At 39.7% G+C, this 24,298-nt stretch overlaps 2 protein-coding genes across 9 annotated transcripts; one reads left to right on the top strand and one right to left on the bottom strand.

Moving 5' to 3' along the window:
• Window positions 1–6,124: 6,124 nt before the first annotated feature.
• ppp1r14d (protein phosphatase 1 regulatory inhibitor subunit 14D) lies at window positions 6,125–24,085 on the bottom strand. Of its 2 annotated transcripts, XM_062040550.1 has the most exons (4): window positions 23,658–24,085; window positions 15,138–15,218; window positions 8,017–8,049; window positions 6,125–6,461 (listed from the first exon to the last, which is right to left on the bottom strand). In XM_062040550.1, the coding sequence occupies exons 1-4, from the start codon at window positions 23,835–23,837 to the stop codon at window positions 6,393–6,395; spliced, it is 363 nt and encodes a 120-aa protein (XP_061896534.1). In that variant the 5' UTR covers window positions 23,838–24,085; the 3' UTR covers window positions 6,125–6,392. The 2 variants fall into 2 exon arrangements, with proteins under 2 accessions (XP_061896534.1, XP_061896535.1); XM_062040551.1 differs by lacking the exon at window positions 8,017–8,049.
• Window positions 10,943–13,433, top strand: LOC133645687 (zinc finger MYM-type protein 5-like). 7 transcript variants are annotated; one of them, XM_062040547.1, is made up of 5 exons: window positions 10,943–11,206; window positions 11,443–11,530; window positions 12,195–12,287; window positions 12,432–12,538; window positions 12,833–13,433. In XM_062040547.1, the coding sequence occupies exons 2-5, from the start codon at window positions 11,522–11,524 to the stop codon at window positions 12,945–12,947; spliced, it is 324 nt and encodes a 107-aa protein (XP_061896531.1). In that variant the 5' UTR covers window positions 10,943–11,206; window positions 11,443–11,521; the 3' UTR covers window positions 12,948–13,433. The 7 variants fall into 7 exon arrangements, with proteins under 7 accessions (XP_061896531.1, XP_061896532.1, XP_061896533.1 ...); XM_062040548.1 differs by having other exon boundaries at window positions 12,216–12,287; XM_062040549.1 differs by having other exon boundaries at window positions 12,276–12,287.
• Window positions 24,086–24,298: the final 213 nt, after the last annotated feature.

A 24,298-nucleotide genomic window follows, 5' to 3' on the forward strand; every position in this document is an offset into this window, starting at 1 on the left:
GACGTCACACCGATAATTCGATAACATGAGATAAATAGCACCGATAAGCGATAAGAATAAAAATGCTCCAATCAGGCGAGATTACCCATACTCTGCTGGATGTAGGTTAAGGTGAACAATCACCAATCTTGTGGGAGGTCTTAACTTAGCTGCTGCCCACTGCTCCCCTCACCTCCCAGGGGGTGATCAAGGGGATGGGTCAAATTTCACCACTCCTAGTGTGTGTGTGACAATCATTGGTACTTTAACTACACAATCGTTGTTGACACTTTCGACAGCAGACCTTCTGGAGCCATGGTTAGCTCATCTTAACTGCCGCTTTTTTTCTGATGTACTGTATGTTTTGCTCGCAAACATGTCAATCAGGACATAAGAGTCATTATTAATTTATGAATGTGATGTTAGTTAGTTTCAGTGGTGATGTCATATTTGGTTAGGTTTAATCTACAGGTACAGCTTGTCAAATTCACCTTTGAGTCTTTCTTACACACAGGAGTGCATAAACTACATAAACTTAATCTGCAATTGAAAAATAATATAGGTAAATAAGTTCACCGTTATTGCCAGCTTGAAAATAAAAATATTGTGCATCCTTAGTTTAAAGCCAACATCTTCAGCTTCAGTGTAATGTAAGAATGACTCTTGACAGATGTTTTGATGATGAGCAATTCACAGTAGAGTAAAAAATGTGACAAGTTCAACCAACCACGTGTTCTCCTACTGTAGACAGCCTTTACAGTGGAAATAGAAGAGATCCAAGCAAATTACTGTAATGGACCCTAATGGAGCCAAAAGACCCTTATGTGTGACAGGGAGACCAGCAGAGTGCTGATGCATCACCGTCTCGCCAACCGGGGAGGAACCATCATCACGCTCTCCTCCGGGGGCTCCATTAAGGTTTGTATGGCTGTAGTTAATGTGTTTGCCTTCTCTGGCCATGTCATACACACACCACAGACAGGAAATGGGAGAAGATAATGGGTGCATTCTTAATGGCGCTTCCTGCTGATGATTTTGGCTGTGTTTACTCCTAAACTTGACATGTCCACACACCCCTCAGCTCGAACGATAAATGGCAGATATTGCTTTCTGGAAATGATATCCTGATTCCCATTTTAGAGTGCAGTCTGTAATTTTTATGTAATGGCAATCAATTCCTTTTGAGAAAGAGGTCTTCAATAGGGCGTTCGCGACCTCAAAAGGGTGTGCAAAAGTACTGCAGGGGGGTTGTAAAATTTGTGGTTTTTCTAAAAAAAAAAAAGATGTATTCCCCATGCAAATTTGTATCAAATTTAAATGTTTTTTAAACACACACATTGCTCCAACACAACTAAGTTGAATGAATAATCATTATATTATTGTGTTTAATGTTAGCATATAAGATAGCTTGCGATTAGCTTGCTTGTTACCAGTTTGTAATTAGCGCACTAGTTTTCAGCTAGCAATTAGTGCACCAGTTGCCAGCTAACAATTATTGCGCCAGTTTTTCACCTAGCAATTAGCTCACATGTTGTAAGCGACCAACGTGTGCGGCAATAGTTAGCTACTGATTGGCGCACCACTTGTCAGCTATCAATTAGTGCACAGTTGTCAGGTAGCGATTAACGCGCCAGTTGTCAGCTAGCTATGAACACGCCAATTGTCAGCTAGGGATTATTGCACCAGTTGCCAGTTCGCAATGAGTGCTCCAATTGTCAGCAAGCAATTAGCGTGCTAGTTGTCAGCTAGCGATTAGTGCACTAGTTGCCAACTAGCTATCAGCGAAACTATATAATTTCAATATGTTACTATTGCACAATAACAAGGTACCTTTAGGACCAGTTTAATTTATAAAACATTTTCATACAAGAGATATAAGTAGGGGGTCCTCGCTTCATCTGTCCGTCAGTCTGGGGGCCCTTGGCCTGGAAAACCTTGAAGACCCATGCTTTAAGAGAAGAACCTTGCTGGTTTTATTTATTGGTACCTACATGAAAGGAAATAATGTAATATACAGTCATCCCTCATTTATCGCGGTTAATTGATAAGCAAATTTCTGTGAAGTAGTAATCATTACAAATCGAATATGTTTAAGACCTTCGAAAAATCTTTTAATCCAATATAGTAATGCTGCCTGAGGCTGAACCAATCAGTGGCCACGATACTGAACAGCGCGCTCTAATTAGTTCAGTCACCTAGTGGCCAATACTACTGTAGTATTGATATTTTCGGTTAATTTAGCAATTTTTATGCTTGGAAATGCTTAATTAAGCCAAACATTTTGTAAAATATGGTTTAAAAAAAAAAGGAAAAACAAAACAAAAATTTTGTAAAGCCGCAATATTTGGGACAATATTTGAACAATTGTACTGCATATGTGGAATAAATATCAGAAGTTGTGAGTTCACTGAATTAAAATTGACTCTGGGTATTGAAAATGCCTTATTTTATTGCAATTCAACACTCTTAAAACAAACAAATATGTATTTACATGAGCAAGCAAGCAAACATATTCAGTCTTACACAAAGGAAAAACATCTACAAACCCCGTTTCCATATGAGTTGGGAAATTGTGTTGGATGTAAATATAAACGGAATACAATGATTTGCAAATCCTTTTCCACCCATATTCAATTGAATGCACTACAAAGACAAGATATTTGATGTTCAAACTCATAAACTTTTTTTTTTTTTTGCAAATAATTAACTTAGAATTTCATGGCTGCAACATGTGCCAAAGTAGTTGGGAAAGGGCATGTTCACCACTGTGTTACATAGCCTTTCCTTCTAACAACACTCAGTAAACATTTGGGAACTGAGGAGAGACATTTTTTAAGCTTCTCAGGTGGAATTCTTTCCCATTCTTGCTTGATGTACAGCTTAAAGGCCTACTGAAAGCCACTACTACCGACCACGCAGTCTGATAGTTTATATATCAATGATGAAATCTTAACATTGCAACACATGCCAATACGGCCGGGTTAACTTATAAAGTGACGTTTAAAATTTCCCGGGAAATATCCGGCTGAAATGTCGCGGTATGATGACGTATGCGTGTGACGTAGTCAGTTTAACGGAAGTTATGATACCCCGTAGAATCCTATACAAAAAGCTCTGTTTTCATTTCATAATTCCACAGTATTCTGGACATCTTTTGCAATTTGTTTAATGAACAATGAAGGCTGCAAAGAAGACAGTTGTAGGTGGGATCGGTGTATTAGCAGCGGACTACAGCAACACAACCAGGAGGACTTTGTTGGAGAGCAGACGCGCTAGCCGGCGACCTCACCTTGACTTCCTACGTCTCCGGGCCGCCAAACGCATCGGGTGAAGTCCTTCGTCCTTCCGCCGATCGCTGGAACGCAGGTGAGCACGGGTGTTGATGAGCAGATGAGGGCTGGCTGGCGTAGGTGGAGAGCTAATGTTTTTAGCATAGCTCTGTGCGGTCCGGTTGCTAAGTTGCTAAGTTAGCTTCAATGGCGTCGTTAGCACAGCATTGTTAACCTTCGCCAGCCTGGAAAGCATTAACCGTGTATTTACATGTCCACGGTTTAATAGTATTGTTGTTTTTCTATCTATCCTTCCAGTCAGGGGTTTATTTTTTTTGTTTCTATATGCAGTTAAAGCACGATGCTATCACGTTAGCTCGTAGCTAAAGCGTTTCGCCGATGTATTGTCGTGGAGATAAAAGGCACTGAATGTCCATTTCGCGTTCTCGACTCTCATTTTCAAGAGGATATATTATCCGAGGTGGTTTAAAATACAAATCCGTGATCCACAATAGAAAAAGGAGAGAGTGTGGAATCCAATGAGCCAGCTTGTACCTAAGTTACGGTCAGAGCGAAAAAAAATATGTATTTCACTGCATTCTAGTCCGTCACTCTAACGTTCCTCGTCCACGAATCTTTCATCCTCGCTCAAATTAATGGGGTAATGGTCCGAATCGCTCTAGCTGCGTTGAAAACAATAGGAAAATATGAGGGAGTGAACAACTGACAACGTCACGCTGCTTCCGGTAGGGGCAAGGTTTTTTTTTATCAGAGACCAAAAGTTGCGAACTTTATGGACGTTGTTCTATACTAAATCCTTTCAGCAAAAATATGGCAATATCGCAAAATGATCAAGTATGACACATAGAATGGATCTGCTATTCCCGTTTAAATAAAAAAATTTCATTTCAGTAGGCCTTTAAGTTGTTCAACAGTCCGGGGGTCTCCGTTGCATACTTGCCAACCTTGAGACCTCCAATATCGGGAGGTGGGGGTGGGGGCTGGGGGGCGTGGTTGGGGGCGTGGTTATTTACAGCTAGAATTCACCAACTCGAGTATTTCTTATATATATATATATATATATATATATATATATATATATATATATATATATATATATATATATATATATATATATATATATATATATATATATATATATATATATATGTGTATGAAATACTTGACTTTCAGTGAATTCTAGCTATATATATATGTATATATATATATTTATTTATTTTATTTACATAAAAGAAATACTTGAATTTCAGTGTTCCGGTGGCTATCCGTTAGATGGCAGTATTGTCCTGTTTAACTTCTCCGTTCATGATGAGTATGTCATTTCGGCCACCGTGTTCAATGGAGAAGTCTGTTCTACATATTTACAGGCAACATACACCTTCCCCTTCGAACTGTCCTGGATGAACTGAAATTCTTGTTTCCATTCGTTTGAATTCGTTAGGCAAGCTGTTTATATTGTGGGAAAGCGGACGTGAGAACAGGCTGTCCCCACTCAGTCTCAGGTCCGCATTGAGCTGGAGGGGGCGTGGCCTCCAGCTCCGGCTGAATACCGGGAGTTTGTCGGGAGAAAATCTCTGCCGGGAGGTTGTCGGGAGAGGCGCTGAATACCGGGATTCTCCCGCTAAAAACGGGAGGGTTGGCAAGTATGTTCCGTTGTGGTATTTTAAGCTTCATAATGCGCCACACATTTTCAATGGGAGACAGGTCTGGACTACAGGCAGGCCAGTCTAGTACCCGCACTCTTTTACTATGAAGCCACGTTGATGTAACACGTGGCTTGGCATTGTCTTGCTGAAATAAGCAGGGGCGTCCATGGCAACGTTGCTTGGATGGCAAAATATGTTGCTCCAAAACCTGTATGTACCTTTCAGTATTAATGGCGCCTTCACAGATGTGTAAGTTACCCATGTCTTGGGCACTAATACATCCCCATACCAACACAGATGCTGGCTTTTCAACTTTGCGCCTATAACAATCCGGATGGTTCTTTTCCTCTTTGGTCCGAAGGACACGACGTCCACAGTTTCCAAAAACAATTTGAAATGTGGACTCGTCAGACCACAGAACACTTTTCCACTTTGTATCAGTCCATCTTAGATGAGCTCAGGCCCAGCGAAGCCGACGGCGTTTCTGGGTGTTGTTGATAAACGGTTTTCGCCTTGCATAGAAGAGTTGTAACTTTCACTTACAGATGCAGCGACCAACTGTAGTTACTGACAGTGGGTTTCTGAAGTGTTTCTGAGCCCATGTGGTGATATCCTTTACACACTGATGTCGCTTGTTGATGCAGTACAGCCTGAGGGATCAAAGGTCACGGGCTTAGCTGCTTAAGTGCAGTGATTTCTCTAGATTCTCTGAACCCTTAGATGATATTACGGACCGCAGATGGTGAAATCCCTAAATATCTTGCAATAGCTGGCTGAGAAAGGTTTTCCTTAAACTGTTCAACAATTTGCTCACGCATTTGTTGACAAAGTGGTGACCCTCGCCCCATCCTTGTTTGTGAATGACTGAGCATTTCATGGAATCTACTTTTATACCCAATCATGGCACCCACCTGTTCCCAATTTGCCTGTTCACCTGTGGGATGTTCCAAATAAGTGTTTGATGAGCATTCCTCAACTTTATCAGTATTTATTGCCACCTTTCCCAACTTCTTTGTCACGTGTTGCTGGCATCAAATTCTAAAGTTAATGATTATTTGCAAAAAAAAAATGTTTATCAGTTTCAACATCAAATATGCTGTCTTTGTAGCATATTCAACTGAATATGGGTTGAAAATGATTTGCAAATCATTGTATTCCGTTTATATTTACATCTAACACAATTTCCCAACTCATATGGAAACAGGGTTTGTAAGTACAGCTTTCATAAGATGTGCATTACAGTACTATATCCAGAGGAGACATGATGTCATAGCAATTCACAAATCCGATTTTTAAAGTTTATTGAATAGATAAAATATTGATAAAACTGCTTTGGTGTTGTAATAATTGAGGCTGACCTGGTAAGAGGAAAGGAAGACTCCCAATACATGTGAACCACAAGCCCCGGCCTCCAAATAGTAAACAAATCAAAACCTATTGTCCCGATGTGTTGTTGTTCTTAATTGACCAACAGCAACTACTTCTTCAACGGGCCTGACATTTTACGTAGTCCCTTTATCCTATAGAGCAGCTCGTTGACAAAATCCTGCAGACAAGACACACAAAACAATGACATCAAGCTTAAGTTTAGAACATTTTCTCTGTGAAACAGTTCAAAATGTGTCATTACTGGACCATGCCACTGAATTGGTGCCAATTGCGTCCCCGGGAAATAAAATATATAAATGAACAACAAAATTATCAATGAAATAAAAAGTTAATTGCATTTGTTGCCTGTGCCCAAAATAATACTTTACCATGGAATCAATCATTTTAAATTATTTTTTAAATTGTATATATATTATATGTCCAATTCAGTCAGACAATTCAGTCAGACATCACTCTTTAGTGTTGTCACTGGGATCTTTACGACCGCTCTGTCTTTACATGTTAAAGATTATACTCCTTCAAAGGGAACGCACACTCAAGTAGACACAATTCAATTTCAGGATTCCATGCAGGAGTTGTGTAAATTCCAGCTCGGTGCATGTCTCGCCAGAACACCGGCTGGAATTTGAGAGCAAGCAGCAACAAACGTCTATCCACAGTGCGTAGTCGCTTCCGACATACTAATCCACACCACCATGGCGGTAAAAAAAGTTTAGTTAAAGTTGATTAGTAATAAAATGTCTTCCAAGTATATCACTGGAGGACTCGAGGAAAAGGAATGGCTAAGCATGCTACGCACACACACTAAGCAGGACGACACAAGAAGCTAACCGCTAAAGCTCCAATGTAAAGTGGTGGTGATTGATCCAGATGTGGATATTATTGATACCTAGTATAAACAATACTAAATCAATACTTTTCTTTCTTTTGTTTTTATCAGAATCACTTTTTTGGCCAATTTGTTTTTGTTTACAAATTCAGGGAGTAAGTCTGTGGATACAGGAAGGCTTTGATTTAAATGGGAGCCAATAGTAATTTTTGTTTATGTTTGGTTATTGTGCACTAGCCACTTTATTTTGTTAAAGTGTATGTAGCATTCAATACCACTGATTTAAAACAATACTAGCAAATTCTAAATTTAATAAGATAAGCTTAATAAAAAATGTGTGTTTTGGATCAGGACTCAAAATCGGATTGAATCTGAGGCCAAAAGATTTGGTCAGGATCAGAGGCCAAACATGTTGATTGAGACATGCCTATTAAAAAGTAATTCCTGTCTATGAGTCAAGTCTAGTCAAAAATGAAATAAAGTTGACTGACATGGGGCGGTAGAGCTCCGTTGGTAGAGTGGCCTTGCAAGCAACTTGAGGGTTGCAGGTTCAATCCCTGCTTCCGCCATCCTAGTCACTTCCGTTGTGTCCTTGGGCAAGACACGTTACCCACCTGCTCCCAGTGCCACCCACACTGGCTTAAATGTAACTTAGATATTGGGATTCACTATGTAAAAGCGCTTTGAGTCACTAGAGAAAAAGCGCTATATAAATATAATTCACACACACTCACATGGTCAAATACACATTTTGAATAGTTTTAATATGTGGATCATCAAAAGAAAGACAGAAATAAGGATTTTTTTTGAAAGAATTACAACAGCCAAAAGGCACTGATTCAGTGGAATGGCCTAATGGTTCAAGTAATGGTGCATGTCTCACCTCTATTGGCTTCCCGCATTCCTGCAACAACTCCTACCAAAATGCAGCAAAAGTATGTTAGACATTACTTAACAATATGGTGAAAAGTTTCGGGACAGACTGTTTGATTTTGCATTTTCAGCAGATTTTTCATCATTTTAGACCAGCGATTCTCAAACTGTGTTACGCATAATGCTAGAATTAAGAATCACTTAAATAAATATTCAAACACAGTGTTACTATTCAAACTGTGTGTAATGTTATAGCGGCCAAAATATTAAATGTACGTGTTAAACAGAACCTTTGCCTTGTTTTTAATAAATAATAAGGTGGTACTTGGAGAGCCAAGTGTTTTCTGAGGTGGTACTTGGTGAAAAAAGTTTGAGAACCACTGTTTTAGACAATATGGTTTCAACTTGGTAAAAGCTAGGTCCAAAAAGGCCTGGCCGCAGTTTTGTTTGGGGAAACTTTAGAGTCTCGACCTTTTTGGGATGAACTACAAATGAGATTGTGAGCCAGGTCGCTGATCGCTCCAATGTTGATCAATGGGGAAAAATACCTCCACACACATTCCAATACTCCCAAGTTGTACTTCCTGTGTCCCAACACTTTTTTCCATTGTTTACGAACATTGCAGCATTGAGCATGACAAGTGTTAGTTCAGATCTAAGCATACAAAACAAGTATATTCCCGAGTCAAACAGTAACACAATGTTGAAATGTTATCTGATCCATTGACTTGATATTGGACACTATGCAGTCATCTGTAATTTAGAAGGTTTTTAGAAAAAAATAGTCACTTTTAAGAAAAAAAACTGCTTTCACCAATGTTTTCCTGACAACAGCCAACATAATAATTAAACAAATTAATGTGCGTTGGGATTATGCAAAACTATACATGTTTTTGTGATTCTATAGTACAATTTAAACACCATTATATCTTAGCCATTATCATCACTATGATGCATTTTTACAGGTGTGCCCAAATAATTGTGCAACTACTTTTTTATTTTACAGACAAAATAATTGTATTACAAATTATATGTTTTATTATATTACACTTTTTAAGCTAGTACAGTATGTATTGACCTACATTGGACTGGTTTTAGCATCTTTTTAAACGTTTTAAACTTTTAAAACCTATCAACGTGGCCTCCTGCAGCCTTCTATTTTTCTGTATGTGTCCCTTGGTAAAACAGTTTTGGACACCCTTGCACCCCTCATGTTCCTACTTGTTCCTTCAGTTTGCTGTTTCTTACAAAAAGGTGGGATTCATTCATTACCTGCAAGTGTATTTAACACTCACCGGTCTGAAGCAAATCCCCTTAACCTACCTCGCTCCCCTTCCAATCATTCAGCACTTTGACATTTTCCCAACTCTGACCAACTTTATTTTGACGTGTTTTCTAAGGTGATAATATAACTATGGTGATTAAGAGCTGCTGACATGCTGTTGAGTTGGGTACAGTTAAAGGGGGCACTGCATTTTTTATTTTATTTTGTCCATCATCCACAATATTTATGTGAGACAAAAACACGTCTTTGCCTTTTCTGTGCATTTTAAATAGTAAAAAACTGCTAGTAAGAGGTGGCTAACAATGCAGGTAATGATGAATTCCACCTGTAAAGCCCTCTAAAAAACATCAAAAGCCTTCATCAACATTTGTTTATACAGTACATGCTCTAAGTATGTGTGTAATGTAGTGACAGGCACTTTCATAGTAACATGATATATATATTTACGGTATTTTGGGCATTTTGGGCATTACCATAACTTCCTTCCTGGGCGCACTGACTTCACAGAACAACGGTAGTGTGCGTTGCTATGCTCTCTGTCAAATCATAATTGTCAATAACAGCAAAGACGGCACTTTCTGTGTTTGCTACTTATAATTGCCAACTTCCTGAGATCCTTGGAATGTTATCATGTAGCACTATTGCTAAACATCCATCCAATTTTCCACCGCTTGTCCCTCTCGGGGTCGCGGGGGCTGCCGTAGCCTATCCCAGCTGCATTCGGGCGGAAGGCGGGGTACACCCTGGATATTTTAAAATTAAACAGTGACTTACAATGTTCTCTCTCACTGAGATGCTGACTGATAGGATGGTTGTATCTTTCATCACATGTGCGCTCCTTAAACTGCTGAATTCAAAATAATCCTTAGTCCTCAGATTTAAAAAAAATTCTATTTGTTGAGCGCCATTTAGTATCAAGTTTGTGGATTTTCAAAGTTGACCAACTTCACAACCTTCTACTATACAGGTGAGATGCATGAAGCATAAATTAGCATTAACTTTTCCAAATTCAAAAGCAATACAGCAGCATCAGAAGCAGCTCAAGTTCCTTCTTTATTTTATGGCGGGTTGCAACCAACGTTATTCGTAGATGTTGCTAGTAGCTAGTAGCTGGCTACTCGCTAGTGGTCGAAGGAGCAATATGAATAAGGCGATGTGTCACGACACCAGAAAAGTAGTTCTTTCAGTGTTCGCTCTTACAATAATAATGTCGCTACAGCTTAGTTAATAAGCAGATCATGCCATGCTAACGGAGCATTGTCGGTGGTTTTGGGATGTTTTTTAGAGCGCCCTATAGGCGGAATAGATAAATTCTTCATTGTTAGCCACTTCCTATAATGGAACTTCGATTTACAAACTTGACCATGGTACCTAAATAGAAAAGTTTGTATATCGAATCAAAGTTCTTTGTAGGAAACAATGTAAAAATTAATAATGGGTTCCAGCTTTGACAAAAATCCATATTTTACACTTTAAACGCAATACAAATCGCTATACGGTACTCAGAGCCGGCCCAAGGCATAAGCGTACTAAGCGCTTGCTTAGGGCCCCGCGGCCACCAGGGGGCCCCCAAAAGCAATTAACAAAAAATTCTTATTTTTTATTTTTTGCATGTACGAGTCTGACTGATGATTTCTAAATGATCAAAGATATATTATTGTACAAAAACACAATTTTAGGTCAACAGAGTGCTGCTGCTAATCTAGGCCTAGTGATTCTTCCTGCCTCTCTTTAAATGTAAAGCTGCTTCTGCTGCACCTGTGACGTTTGCCGCCTGCCGTGCAATGCCAGTGCGCACTGGGCATCAAAAGCGCAGATAGAGGCAAAACAATGTCACAAAAAAGGACATATCCTTCAGGTGCAGAAAAAAGGAAGAAGAAGAAAGTGGAAGAGGAGAAAAAATGCCATGATAAAGGTATGTTTGCATGACTTGGTAATACAAAGTTTATCAAAGAGATTTGTAGCTGTAATTAGCTTTAGCTAGGTGACGTTAGCTAGCTAGCGCGGTGCTAGCAATATGTTTTTAGCATCAGGTTACTAGTGAGATATGTTGTTTGCACAAATTGTTTGCAGCAGAGCACGGTAATTTATGTGAGTAAAATAAACATTATTTTTTACAAAAAACTCATAAGTTATGTGAAACTTCCCCAGGAGCATTAATTGTTAAAATACTTTGGAGGCACAGAATCAGCCCAGAGCCAGTCCACATCCTCAGGCTCAACTGTGAGTGATGAATCAGGTGAGGAAAAGACTGTCACCATACAGTATACATTTAATTTCTTAGTATAAACATTACACCTGAAGGGAAATTAATATAGTCAAAGTACCTCATTAATATGTGTGCCTATATGTATGTATGTACACTACCATTCAAAAGTTTGGGCTCACCCAAACAATTTTGTGGAATAGCCTTCATTTCTAAGAACAAGAATAGACTGTCGAGTTTCAGATGAAAGTTCTCTTTTTCTGGCCATTTTGAGCGTTTAATTGACCCCACAAATGTGATGCTCCAGAAACTCAATCTGCTCAAAGGAAGGTCAGTTTTGTAGCTTCTGTAACAAGCTAAACTGTTTTCAGATGTGTAAACATGATTGCACAAGGGTTTTCTAATCATCAATTAGCCTTCTGAGCCAATGAGCAAACACATTGTACCATTAGAACACTGGAGTGATAGTTGCTGGAAATGGGCCTCTATACACCTATGTAGATATTGCACCAAAAACCAGACATTTGCAGCTAGAATAGTCATTTACCACATTAGCAATGTATAGAGTGTATTTCTTTAAAGTTAAGACTAGTTTAAAGTTATTTTCATTGAAAAGTACAGTGCTTTTCCTTCAAAAATAAGGACATTTCAATGTGACCCTAAACTTTTGAACGGTAGTGTATGTATTTCATCTTAGGTCCATCTCCATCCTCTACAGTGCTCTCTCACACACCTCCATCCTCTGTGCCCACTGTCCCCTCCATGTCTGAAACCACAGCTGATTTATCTAGTAAGTTAACTGCAAAACACCCTTTATAATTGCTCATTGTACTGCAGAACATTCTGAGATTAATAATTATGTCCAACAGTGCAATTTAATGACCTTATAGGTCCTTCTTTTTTAGTCATTGTCTTTCTTTGGTCACTTCCTCAGCAACTTCCACCACAATGTCCCCTTCACACCATGGACCATCATCAGCTCTGCCAGTTGACCCAGCTGAGTGGCCTTCTTTCCTCTCAGATTCAGACAGGACTGAGCAGGTGATCAGAGGACCACTGTCTATTAAGGAGAACTTTTCATTCCCCAAAAGGCATGATGGCCGAAGTTTTCATTATCATTATACCTACAGACAGCTAGTCAATGGGGAAAAAGTCAAGCGTAGCTGGCTGACTTATTCAAGATGTAAAGATGCAGTCTATTGCTTTTGCTGCAAATTATTTTCCAAAAAGTCCTTAAAACTGGCAGCCGAGGGACAGCGGGATTGGGTCAACATAGGTGCACTGCTGAAACTGTTATGGAACACGCGCTGTCTGCCTCTTCCTCCGCTGCGGCAGCACCTCGAGACTCCGCTGCGAGCCAAGCAGGACACGCCCCCGCGCTCGTTGCGCAGACCGCGCCCACGCGCCGACACAGCTGGAGACAATCCTCTATCAACACACCTGGGACTAATGAGAGGCAGCAGGATAAAGAGACTCGCCGCTGACTTCTAGTCGCCAGAACGTCGCCCTGTGTTCAGTAAGCTCTCACGTATCTGGCTCCCCTCATGTGCTTTCTCTTGTGCTCATTTTTGTCCTTCTCATGCCTAGCCCTGATCTTGTTTTTTTCATCTCCTGTTCCCACAGCCTCTGTGCCCCTGTCATTGCCTTTGCGCTTCCACTGTGAAGTTCCCCCAGACTCTGATTGCCTTCCCTGATCTTTGACCCCCACGCTCGGATTTGGACCACTGACGCCTCTCTCCTGCCAAACGGACCTTGCTCGGATCACAAACCCCTTTTGGATCTTCCCCTCTGGACTTGGATGCTGACACCACCAACACGCACCTTCAACAAACCCTTGGTAAATTCACATTGTGTTAATTTCCACACATAGTGTCACACACACACACATAGTAGCATACACCCCCCACGTATACATTAAAAGCTCTAAATAAACCTGTTGAGCTATACCTCCTGTGGTTGTGCCGTCTCCTTCCCCCTTGTCGACACATAACAGAAACAGCATGAAAACAGTGAAGATCAATGTAGCAACATGGTGAAATGGACCATAACCATATGTGGCACTCTGGACATCATTCGTTCATTCATTGGTATTATTTATGTTCTTAACTGGGCAACCCCCATATCTTTATAAATGACATGTCATTTGTAAAGACATGCCAGGCTGACAATATGATAATGTAAACAACACTGCCAGAGCCACAATGAGTTTATAGTAGGTGTGTGAATGATCAACAATCAATATTATTGGCAGAAATAGAGGGCCCCAAAATCAAATTTTGCTTAGGGCCCCATGGAGGCTTGGGCCGGCACTGACGGTACTGTATATTAAACAAATCACAGGGGTGATTGTTCTTCTTTTTTGTTGTTTTATGTTGTTTTATGGTGGGGCACTCAACATTAAAGGTGCATTACCGCCACCTACGTTATTGTAGTGTAAACCAGAGTTCCCAACCTTTTCCTTCTCTCACATAGACATACGGTACCTTCCCATACTAAATTATATTCCATAAACCTGTTTCTTCTAGAAATTTCACTTAAATGTTTTGGTTGCTGCATAGTGCACCTTTGAGAGTAACCTCCTTATGTCCATGGTTTCTTTATCCAACTATCCTTTTATTACCAAAGCCAAAACAACTGACTGAACTGACCTCCTTTCACAGTCTCCTTGCTTGCACGCACACACACTGTCACTGACCCTGTGGTGAAATCACAAAACTACTTTCTTTAACAGCCAGGTCGCTACAAGGATTAGGAACAAAAAAATGATATCCACTTTACCTTGTCTGTTAATCGTCTTTGCATGCAATGGAAGGGAGGGGTGGGGAGGAAGGCAGTGTCAACAATGCTGTGGATACTTCCTGAATGTTTCAAAGCACACATCGCTTGTCCACTGCTCTCTTTGCACTCATTATGAGCTAGCAAAACTAAAATAATTATGTAAAAAAGCGAAAAATAAAATTACAAACGCTTGAAAAGCACGCAAAGTGGCACAGTAGCTGCAACACAGTGCAGACAAATAATGAGAAGTGAACATCAGAGATCGCTCGGCTTGCCCACGATGGGTCTGCTGCCATGCACAAAATGGCTGCCCTGCCATATTTTTAGTTTGTCTACGGTTCTAAAATCAAAAAGTTCTCACAACGAGGGGTTTGTAAACCGAGGTTCCAGAAATGCACAGAAAAGGGAAATAAGTTAAAATTAAAGTCCCAACGATAGTCACAAACACACGAGGTGTGGTGAAATTATCCTCTGCATTTGACCCATCCCCTTGTTCACCCCCTTTGGAGGTGAGGGGAGCAGTGAGCAGCAGCGGTGGCCACGCTCGGGAATCATTTTGCTGATTTAACCCCCAATTCCAACCCTTGATGCTGAATGCCAAGCAGGGAGGCAATGGGTCCCATTTTTATAGTCTTTGGGTTTGAACTCACAAACTTCCATGTCTCAGTGCGGACACTCTAACCACAAGGCCACTGAGCAGGTCTTGACTACTGAGAACGCTAAGCGTGTTCCCGTCTCACACAAATATTGTGGCTTTAAAAAAAAAAAAAAAGTGCAGTTCTCCCTCAAGAACTCTTACCATTTAAAACAGAGAACATTGAGAGCATATTGCTGGATCATCTCTGTTTTGTGTCAACCTTACCTGGAGTCGAAGTCTTTGCCCTTCATCTGATAGTTCCAAGAGCTCGTCTATGTCAATCTCCAGCTCTGGGATGTCTTCTTCCTGTAAGAGTCCAAATAAAATGAAGCAATGTTGTCTGTAAGCCTTCATTGCTATCCTTGTGTTACACCCATGTGCAGGAGACAAAAGCCCACAGTGTTATATGCCATGCTAAATCCCAGTGGAATGATTGTCCACACCATTGAGCAGAGTCACCGGGAGGGAAAAGAAGCGAGGGCGTAGATGTTTCCTGTGTGCCTATTAGCCCAAGACACCATTGTAGTCATAACTTTTTTTAAACTTCTAATTGAGGCTATACAATAACTTATATTCCAAATGTGTCTTATCAAGAACTTTATGACTTTATGACTGAAGGGGAGAATCCCAGGGGGGGAATTGGCCACCAGTATATTCAGACTCAGCAGGTGTACGCTCAAATCTGACAGGTTGGTTTGCTTTTGTAAGGGAAAGTTTTCCGGTTGGGAAGGTTTCATGGCTTGGACGGTTTTCTGGATGATGAGAGCCAATCAATGTGAAGTGCTGAGTAGTGGAGTGGATGGACCCTCCTGCTAGGTCTCCTGTGCCCCCTCTAATTGATACACGCTGCCAGAAAGATTCTGCTGATGTCTGCAGTATGGAACCTTTTTTTTTTTTTTTTATCACGTTGGTTAATGATGCTGTTCGTATTATGTTTTACCTGTCTAACTCCAATTATAAATATATAAATGGGATGATATATTTCATTTTATAGCTATAATTCATTGTTGCATCTCTGCATGTAATGTATTTTCCATTGCTGCAAAGCCCTGCGTGTGATTCTAACTGGAAGCTACAGCAGCCTATTCAAATGAATTGGAGCAACATGTTTAACCATGCACTGGAAATGCTCTGTTTTTCAGATTCTTACATTCTTGCCACTCAGGGGTCACAATAATCACTTTAAATCATCAGGTTGGCAGTGGCTAAACAATTTAGGAATAAATATAATCAGGGTTGAAATTTGAGTGGTCCCAAACAAGATTCTGCATGCGCCAGTAGATGGCACACTTCCTGATCAGAAATCCCACAATATTTACATGTTTCCCAACAGGAAGAAGACATTAAAACAACGATGAGAACTTGTTGAACGAGGTCCTGGCGTTGAGCAACTCAAACCTTACGTTGGAACAACATGCTTTTTGACGACGTTTAATCAATGTTGGGTTCTGATGTTGATTTGACCATTGAATTTTGGTCATTTTCCAACACAAATACAACGTTGAAACAACATGCTTTTTGACAACATTTATTCAATGTCAGGTTGTGACGTTGATTTGACCATTGAAATTTGGTAATTTCCCAAATTTGTCCCAATTTACGAATACAACTACAAAGCCCAAAACCAGTGAAGTTGGCACGTTGTGTAAATCGTAAATAAAAACAGAATACACTCATTTGCAAATCCTTTTTTCAACCTATATTCAATTGAATTCACTGCAAAGACAATATATTTAATGTTCGAACTGCGATACTTTGTTATGTTTTGCAAATATTAGCTCATTTGGAATTTTGTGCTTGCAAGATGTTTCGAAAAAGCTGGCACAAGTGGCAAAAAAGACTGAGAAATTTGAGGAATGCTCATCAAACATTTATTTGGAACATCCCACAGGTGAACAGGCTAATTGGGAAAAGGTGGGTGCCATGACTGCGAATAAAAGCAGCTTCCATGAAATGCTCAGTCATTCACAAACAAAGATGGGGCGAGGGTCACCACTTTGGGAACAAATACGTGAGCAAATTGTCGAACAGTTTAAGAACAACATTTCTCAACGAGCTATTGTAAGGAATTTAGGGATTTCACCATCTACGGTCTGTAATATCATCAAAAGTTTCAGAAAATCTGGAGAAATCACTGCACTGCATGAAAACCAACATTGAATGCCCGTGACCTTTGATGACTCAGGCGGTACTGCATCAAAAAGCGACATCAGTGTGTAAAGGATATCACCACATGGGCTCAGGAACACTTAAGAAAACCACTGTCAGTAACTACAGTTCGTCGCTACATCTGTAAGTGCAAGTTAAAACTCTACTATGCAAAGTGAAAGCCATTTATCAACAACACCCAGAAGTGCCGCCGGCTTCGCTGGGCCTGAGCTCATCTAAGATGATCTTATGCAAAGTGTAAAAGTGTTCTGGGGTCTGACGAGTCCACATTTCATATGGTTTTTGGAAACTGTGGATGTGGTGTCCTCTGGACCAAAGAGGAAAAGAACCATCTGGATTGTTATAGGCGCAAAGTTAAAAGCCAGCATCTGTGATGGTATGGGGGTGTATTAGTGTCCAAGGCATGGGTAACTTACACATCTGTGAAGACATCCTTAATGCTGAAAGGTACATACAGGTTTTGGAGCAACATATGTTGCCATCCAGCAAGACAATGCCAAGCCACATTCTGAGTGTGTTAAAACAGCGTGGCTCCGTAGTAAAAGAGTGCGGGTACTAGACTGGCCTGCTTGTAGTCCAAACCTGTCTCCCATTGAAAATGTGGGGCACATTATGAAGCGTAAAATACGACAACAGAGACTTAAGCTGTACATCAAGCAATAATGGGAAATAATTCCGCCTGAAAAGCTTGAAAAATTGGTCTCCTCAGTTCCCAAACGTTTACTGAGTGTTGTTAAAAGGAAAGGCCATGAAACACAGTGGTAAAAATGCTCCTGTGCCAACTTTTTTGCAATGTGTTGCTGCCATTAAATTCTAAGTTAATGATTATTTGCCAAAAAAAATTAGTTTCTCAGTCAGAACATTAAATATCTTGTCTTTGCAGTTTATTCAACTGAATATAAGTTCAAAAGGATTTGCAAATCATTGTATTCTGTTTTTATTTACGAATTACACAACGTGCCAAATTCACTGCTTTTGGGTTTTGTATTTTGCAGTTTTTCAGTTTTAAAGGACATGTATGTATAATCAACATTGTATCAATGTATTGTGCCTGCTGGGTTAGGTCTATGTTTCATCAATAAGGTTTTTCATTAAATGTCCGAACCAGTGACGTCATCAGGCCATTTTAAGGGGGCTAAAGGCTTTAAAATGATTTGGTGTTGTTTTATTTTATTAAAAAATCTTTTTTTTTGTTTTTGTTTTTTAACAAAATGGTGCTGACAAATTTGATATGAAGAATGTGAGACATTATTCACCTTAATATGATTATAAATATGTCAAGTTGCCCTTTACTTCATAATGTAAAGTAGAAATGAGCTGATCCATGTAGGATTATCATTAGTGGATTGTAAAAATCAGAATAACACATAATTATAATAATAATTATTATTATCATTATTCTATGCCACAAACGTGCATGTGGTAGCGGTAGTTGTGACCCCAAGATGTGGAGACAGGAGAGGGCGTGCAGGTTAAAGAGTTTAATTCTCTTAACTACATTTCAAGGGTGTCGCAGCAGCAAGGACACATGCGCACTAAACAGAATACGCTATATCATGGATTCTCAAACAGTGGTACGTGTACCACTATAGTTATACGTGGGCTCCAGCTAGTGGTACGCCAAAGATTCACTTAATTAAGTTACAGTGCTTTATTTTCCAATATTCAAACACAGCGTTACTGTTTCAACTGTGTATAATGCTACAGTGGCCAAGCATAGTAAATATATTTGTAATATAAAACCTTTGCCTTCTTTTTAGTGAATACAGAGGCCTACTACTCTACTATATTTGAATGTTGGTCATCACAGTGATACTTAGAGAGCCAAGTTTTACCTTAGGTGGTACTTGGTGAAAAAGGTTTAAGAACCACTGCACTATACGATTGCTCTGTGGGAGACAGGGGAAGCACATAGGATGTGAAAATCAAAAATTAGAGTGCACAGGAACCAAAAACCAACACACAGGAAGCTAATAATAATGTCCAAAACTGTCATGTAGGATCATGCCAATTATAAATGCATCTACAAGGGTTTAAGCGTCGCAGTTTGAAAAGTACTTTCAAAACCAAAACGATATATAGATTTTTTTCCTAAAAATTAAGTAGAAAATAGATGTATGGATGGATGGATGTATGGATGAAATATTTAATCATCATCATTCATCATTTCTTTTTATTCCTTTCATGAAAATGCATATATACAAGCCACGTACAGTTGACACTTTCATTGTTTTTTGTTTCTCATACATTTCCATGATCAGAAAGGAGCAGATGGAAGAATACTATTCTTATATTTATCTGCCCCCTTTTTAACACCAATGATTTTAGATGACTTTATAACTGTACCCTCCACCAACACCCGAACTCCAACATACTTTTTAAATTTTCGTTTAAGCATTTTCACAATGACACGTCCAATCAAAATCAAAAATCAGTTTGATATAATTCCAGTTGTCTCTTTTTGTAACTATTTTTTAAATTCAAAGATATTCTTGCAACATTTTAAGTCTTTCTTTAGAGAATATTTGATTTAATTGGAGCCTTAAATAGGTAAATAATTCATAACAACATGGATTTTAATTCATTTTTATTTTCTGGGCAATTAAAGTTTTTAAAAAAAAACATCCTGCGTGGCAGCTTTGTGTAATCAGAGTCAACAATGCAACTTTTTCCCCATTATATTTCACCTGTTTGCTCTTTTATTTTACTTTTTTATGGGTTTTTTGTAATAGTATTATTAGAGTGTCCCGCTGGCTGTTAAATAATTAGTTGCGGGCCGCAAAGGGCTCCCATGCCACACTTTGGACACCTATGGTCTAAGCTTTTAAAACAAATATATATTCCCTAGTCAAAGTATACCAAAATGTTGACTATTTTTGGGATCAATTGATTTGTTATTGGACACCATGCAGTCATTTGTAGTTTTGGAAGGCTTTTTTTTTTTTTTAATAGACCGGTTAGTCCCTTTTTGCTAACTTAGATGCGCCCTATTTTGCAAAACCAACTTTTTATACTAGTGGGTACCTGCTTTAGGGTATTTGACATTCAAATCAAACAATCAAGCCATGGCATAGATATTTATAGAACAATCTTGCCTTCCTCCAAACTTGCTCCAAACGAGCCGTTACCTCAGTTACGTCAGCGGGTATCTCCATATTTGCAGTCAATAAGTTCCTTATTTTTCTCTCTCCTCTTGTTGTGGGGCAGACTGGCTCATACATGCACATGCATGCTAAAATTCTCCGCTGTTGCCATTTCTAGAAGGAAATGGCGCATGGTTTTAACTAAAATTTGTCAGTGGATTCGATATGAAAGCGCTAAAAACTACAACATGGCTAATGGGTTGGAGACGCAGTCAAAGGGTGCTTGGCCTGTAGGAGAGCTTTGGCAAGTAAATAAGACTGCCCTAAAAATGGCACAAAACAACATTTTACTGCCTTAATCACAAGGAAACCATGACCAGGAAGTAAAGGTGTTTTTTGAAATGCCAACATAGTACACCGCTTATCACTCTTCTTGCAGTATCCTATTAGAGCAACAAGCACAGTCTATTTTTGGCCAAACATATTCATGCTAAAAAGAAACAATGAATATAACAATTGGAATACAAATTTGCAAGGATACATTAGCAAATGAACACTTTTGAACACTCTGATTCAGTATTTGAGGAAGTTTTAACAGTCTGTTATTAACCCCTATCTTTATGTGTCTATAAACTGATATAATTTCCTCATCATTATTGATTCACAAATGATGTGCTGTTAACATACAGTAGACCTTAAACGTTTCTACAAGTGATTCCTTTGATCGAGTTTACTATTTCTCTGAAGGTGTGAACTTTGTGAAGAAGCTGGCCAATGCAGCGCTTGCATGAATTAAATATGTGTTTAAATAATTTAGTCGGCAGTGCAAAGGTCTGTTGGTAAAAGCTTCCAGGCGGAAGACTCCAGACCAACAGAATAACCTTCCCATGAGGCGTTGCAAAATTCATTGGAAAATTCATTACAAGTGACAGTGCAAATGGACAGGCTGTGCCTAACTTTGTATGACGTAACTGGCCCTGCATTTCGGTAAATCTACGCTGATATAGACCGTTTACTTGGAACAATATACAGGAATGTTCCATACATAGTAAGTGTGCAAAGAGTGTGCACATTAGAAAACATATAAAAAAAGTATTAAAACATATCAATAAAATAAACAAAACAAGAAAATACAGAGTTAAATGCCCACCACGGAAAAAGGCCCTGTCACCCCTAGTCTTAAGTCTTGTGTTAGGCACCACAAGTTGGAACTGGCCCTCGGACCTCAATCTGCAAGGTGGTGCGTACATTTGGATCAAGTCCATGATGTTGGAGCCTGCAGTCTATTCAAGTTTTAAACACAAACAATAACATTTTAAAATACATCCTAAAACAAACAAGAAGCCAAAGCAGGGATGCGAAAATTGGGGTGATGTTCTCTATTTTTTTTGTTTGCTGTTAAATGTAAGGCTGTCTTCAGTTCAGTCAAAATCCGTGGCATAGTTTTTTTTAAAGAAATAACTAAACCGATTGTGATGATAGTAGTGTATAATGACTGGTCACTAGGTGTCAGTAGACTGTAAGGTGATTATTTCCAAAACTTATATAAAAATAAATAATCTTTTGTTAAACAAAAAAAAACAGATATGGTAAAAAAACTGATATTGTAAAACAGAGATCTCATTTGCAACTTTTTCCATCTCAAAAAATGCTAAGTCACTCTGATAAACAAATAAACAAGGTAGCTATTGTGTTGTTTACTGAGGTCTGGAGTCTGGCGCTGACAAAATAAAACAAAAAACATCAAACTTGACTAAATAGAGAAGGTAAAAAAAAAGATGTAACACAATTTCTGTATATGAATCTGCGGAAGGATCATTACCTTTTCCAGTGGAGCACTACACCTCTGGGGCGAGGCAACTTCTGGTAAGTTGCACCGGTGGGATTCAGTCAGCCAGAGGCATGCGGTGGCACTGACGAGCCCGGTCCCCCATGTAGGGACATCTTACCAACACAGTTAGCAAAATAGTCTTGTGTGCATATAAATAGTTTTTATATAATAAGCCAAAATACACGGCCAGCTGTTTTTAAACATGTGACGTCACACCAGGAAGCAGCAACCGGAAGCAGCGATCACTTTCTAGTGACAGCCAAGATTGTAAGCGGATAAGAATAATCTCTTACCCTCTAAAAACTATTTGTCTTCACACAAGAGTCTTTTAGTAATGATGAAGGCAATTGATCCATCCTCCTAACACACCTTCTGTGCACTCAGCAGGTACTTAACTCTGTCTCCCTCCCACGGAGAGAGGAGAGATATTTTAATAGACGATACGACTGCGGGGTTGATAGTCCAATCAGACTCCTTCGAACGGAATCGTCGACTCTACGGTCATTTGAAGACAGCCCTAGTCCAGGCACAACAAAATAAAAGTGCGCATGACATGTTCAACTTGATCAAGAGATCAAAAAGTTTTGATCTTTGTCATAAACCGAAAAACTTGATTTGTTTTTCCAACTTAAAGTCATTGTCTATAATGACACCAAGTCTGGTGGCTGTGGCACCTATGATGATGCAAATTCTTAAGGAACCAATGTTATTATAATTACAGTTGTTTAGCTTGGTGGTTCCATTACTCGTAGTTAAATGGTACATCATGTTCTAGCCTACGCTTTGGCAATGCTGTCATCCTATCTGCACCACCAAGCCCTGTTCCCACTGTGCTGTGTTGCTAATGTGGGTGATGAGACATCTGTTGCCATGGTTCCCCCATGAGGAAAATCCCATACAAATAAAGACGGAGTTGCTGACTTAATTGGATTGTTCCCAATGTTACAGGAGTACAGTTGGTGTGGATATTGTTTCAGCTGTGTTGTTATCAATTCCGGTGCATATCAAACATAACCAGTAATGAGGCCAGACCGCCAAATAAATTCCACTTTCAACTACCCTCTATTGCACTGAATTACGAAGAGTCATTTCTAATGTTTTGGTTTCCTGATTTGGCTACAGTGGACGGACAAAACATTAGAAACATCTCATACAAAAAAGCTCTGGAGATCTACCTGTTGCAAATTACAACTACAACAATAAACATAGAGTAAATTCAATACCTCCTGGGCCAATACAAAATTTAACAGTAGGATAATTTTAAAGGCAAATATTTTGTATTGGGTCTTGTTAGACCTTGCAGGTACTGTATGTCTTATTGCCATGAAGTTGTCACCTGACTCTCCATCATTGCGCAAGAGACTAAGATAGTGTATGATCATGTCATATATCACTGTAAAGCCCGGCTACTAATTGATTTATGTGTTTTGCAGCACTTTTAATGGATCTGACCAGAATATTGGAACACAGCTGAGACTGCAGTTAGTTTTCCATGAAGCAATCATCCTTGGCGTACTTTCTCTCCTCTTTAAAGTTAGTGTAAAATTATGATAGATACAAGGTCACCACCTCACTGGGTACCTTCACTGCTCATGGAGTCAAGGTAGTCTGAGGGGTGTATGTGTGTGTGTGTGTGTGTGTGTGTGTGTGCCTCCCACCTACCTCACAGTCAAAGAGCAGGTGCAGTTGCTCGTCTATCCACTCCTCGATATTCAGCCTCCTTTGCAGATCCTTGCGATTGTACTTGACGGTCAGCTTGCCCAGCTTTCGGTGTCCTGGCTCCGCCACTTTGTCCGAGGTCTGGAACATCACACTGGACTGGGTGTTTGCCTCTGATGCCATGGCTGCCACGGCCTCAGGACAACCGTGGAAACGCACTGAGCTCTCTTTCTCTCTCACACACACAGGCAGGCAGATAAATGCACTGGCTCAAGCACAGTCTACCTGAGTGTATGCATTGCCTGTTCTATTGCTGAATGTCTCTGTACTGTGTAATACTGACTCTCCCTCTGCCTTCTCTCTCTCTCTCTTTCTCTCTCTCGCTCTATCTGTGGAAAGCTCTCCTTCTCGCCTCCTTTTGCAATGCCCACTGCCTGCACTATGGAGGGTGGTAATGAGATACGCCTCTGTGTGTGTGTGTGTGTACAAAGCCTGCCTCTTACAGTATATTATAGGGTGTGTGTAATAGCAAGTGGGAGAGCATAGGTCAGTCCCAGCCATAAAATACTGGAGAGACGATCTAATCAAAAGAGGGCAACAACCTCAAGTGTCAGAAACTATTTTAACACTGGCGTGACATCACA

This window comes from Entelurus aequoreus, linkage group LG03, assembly GCF_033978785.1.
Source record: "Entelurus aequoreus isolate RoL-2023_Sb linkage group LG03, RoL_Eaeq_v1.1, whole genome shotgun sequence".
Lineage (NCBI taxonomy): Eukaryota > Metazoa > Chordata > Actinopteri > Syngnathiformes > Syngnathidae > Entelurus > Entelurus aequoreus.